This window comes from Corapipo altera, unplaced genomic scaffold, assembly GCF_003945725.1.
Source record: "Corapipo altera isolate COAL_440 unplaced genomic scaffold, ASM394572v1 26102, whole genome shotgun sequence".
Classification (NCBI taxonomy): domain Eukaryota; kingdom Metazoa; phylum Chordata; class Aves; order Passeriformes; family Pipridae; genus Corapipo; species Corapipo altera.
In genome coordinates this window covers 1-1,474 of record NW_020891077.1, presented here as the reverse complement: position 1 = coordinate 1,474, position 1,474 = coordinate 1, and the positions used below count along the sequence as shown (strand labels likewise).

Genomic DNA, 1,474 nt, shown 5'->3' with positions numbered 1-1,474 from the left:
ACACCTGGGGGGACACACCTGGGACACACCTGGGACACACCTGGGGGTGACACAGGTACTGCTGCACCCGCTGCCTGGGCACCCACCAGGACACCAGGTGAGCATCACACCTGGGACACACCTGGGACACACCTGGGACACACCTGGGGGGACACAGGTACTGCTGCACCCGCTGCCTGGGCACCCACCAGGACACCAGGTGAGGGACACACCTGGGACACACCTGGGGGGACACACCTGTGTCGACACACCTGTGTCACCTGTGGGGACAGGCGAGGGGGACACACCTGGGACTCCCTGACCCCTCCCCTTGCCCCCTCACAGGTGCCTGAAGTGGACGGTGTGACCCCACCCACCAAGATGGCCGCCCTGACTCCTCCCACCAACATGGCCGCTGAGAGGTCTCTCCCCATCATGGCTGCCATGACCACACCCACCAAGATGGCCGCCATGGCTCCTCCCACCAACATGGTTGCTGTGACCACGCCCACCAAGATGGCCGCTCTGACTCCTCCCACCAACATGGCTACCATGACCACGCCCCCCAAGATGGCCACCCTGACCCCTCCCATCAAGATGGCTGCTGTGACCACGCCCACCACTATGGCCACCATGACTCCTCCCACCAACATGGCTGCTGTGACCACACCCACCAAGATGACCACTCTGACTCCTCCCACCAAGATGGCCGCCATTTTCTCACCCAAGATGGCCACCATTTCCCCAACTAAGATGGCTACCGTGGCCCCGCCCACCAGCATGGCCGCCATTTCCCCAACCAAGATGGCCACCGTGGCCCCACCCCCCAAGATGGCTGCCATTTCCCCAACCAAGATGGCCGCCGTGGCCCCGCCCACCAAGATGGCCGCCATTTCCAAAACCAAGATGACCGCCATTTCCCCAACCAAGATGACCGCCATTTCCCCAACCAAGATGACCGCCATTTCCCCAACCAAGATGGCCGCCGTGGCCCCGCCCCCAAGATGGCCGCCCCTTTCTCAGGCCCCAAAATTCGCCTTTTTCCTACCAAAACCTTTGGATTTTTATTGGGGGGGGTCTACGGGGGGAGGGGGCGGGGCCTCGGGAGAGGGGGCGGGGCCTCGGGAATGGGGGAAATCCAGGAAAAATTGGAGCCTGGGCGGGGCTTCTTAAGAAAGGGGGCGGAGCCAAGATGGCGGCTGGCCCCGCCTGCGAGCTCTGATTGGTCCGTCTGCAGTCCTTGGGGGGCACCGAGGTCTGATTGGCTGCGGGGGGGAGGCCCCGCCCCCTTGGGATAGAACCCCGCCCATTACAGAGTCAAGCCACGCCCCTTGGACCAAAGCCACGCCCCTTGTGGCCCCAAAAACTCCACCTCTTGGATCGGGGTTATGAGGTGGAGCCCCGCCCATCAAAGCCGGCCACACCCCTTATTCAGACAGGCCCCGCCCCCTCCAGACAAGGCCCCGCCCCTTGGGTCCACCCCCACCCCTACAGA

At 63.8% G+C, this 1,474-nt stretch overlaps 1 protein-coding gene across 1 annotated transcript; it reads left to right on the top strand.

Moving 5' to 3' along the window:
* Window positions 1-6: 6 nt before the first annotated feature.
* Window positions 7-1,002, top strand: LOC113942509 (proline-rich receptor-like protein kinase PERK8; the record flags this gene model as incomplete). Its single annotated transcript, XM_027633625.1, has 4 exons — window positions 7-199; window positions 325-378; window positions 433-708; window positions 835-1,002. Coding segments are annotated over exons 2-4 (462 nt in total), but the record flags the coding sequence as incomplete, so codon positions are not given.
* Between the last annotated feature and the right edge of the window lie 472 nt (window positions 1,003-1,474).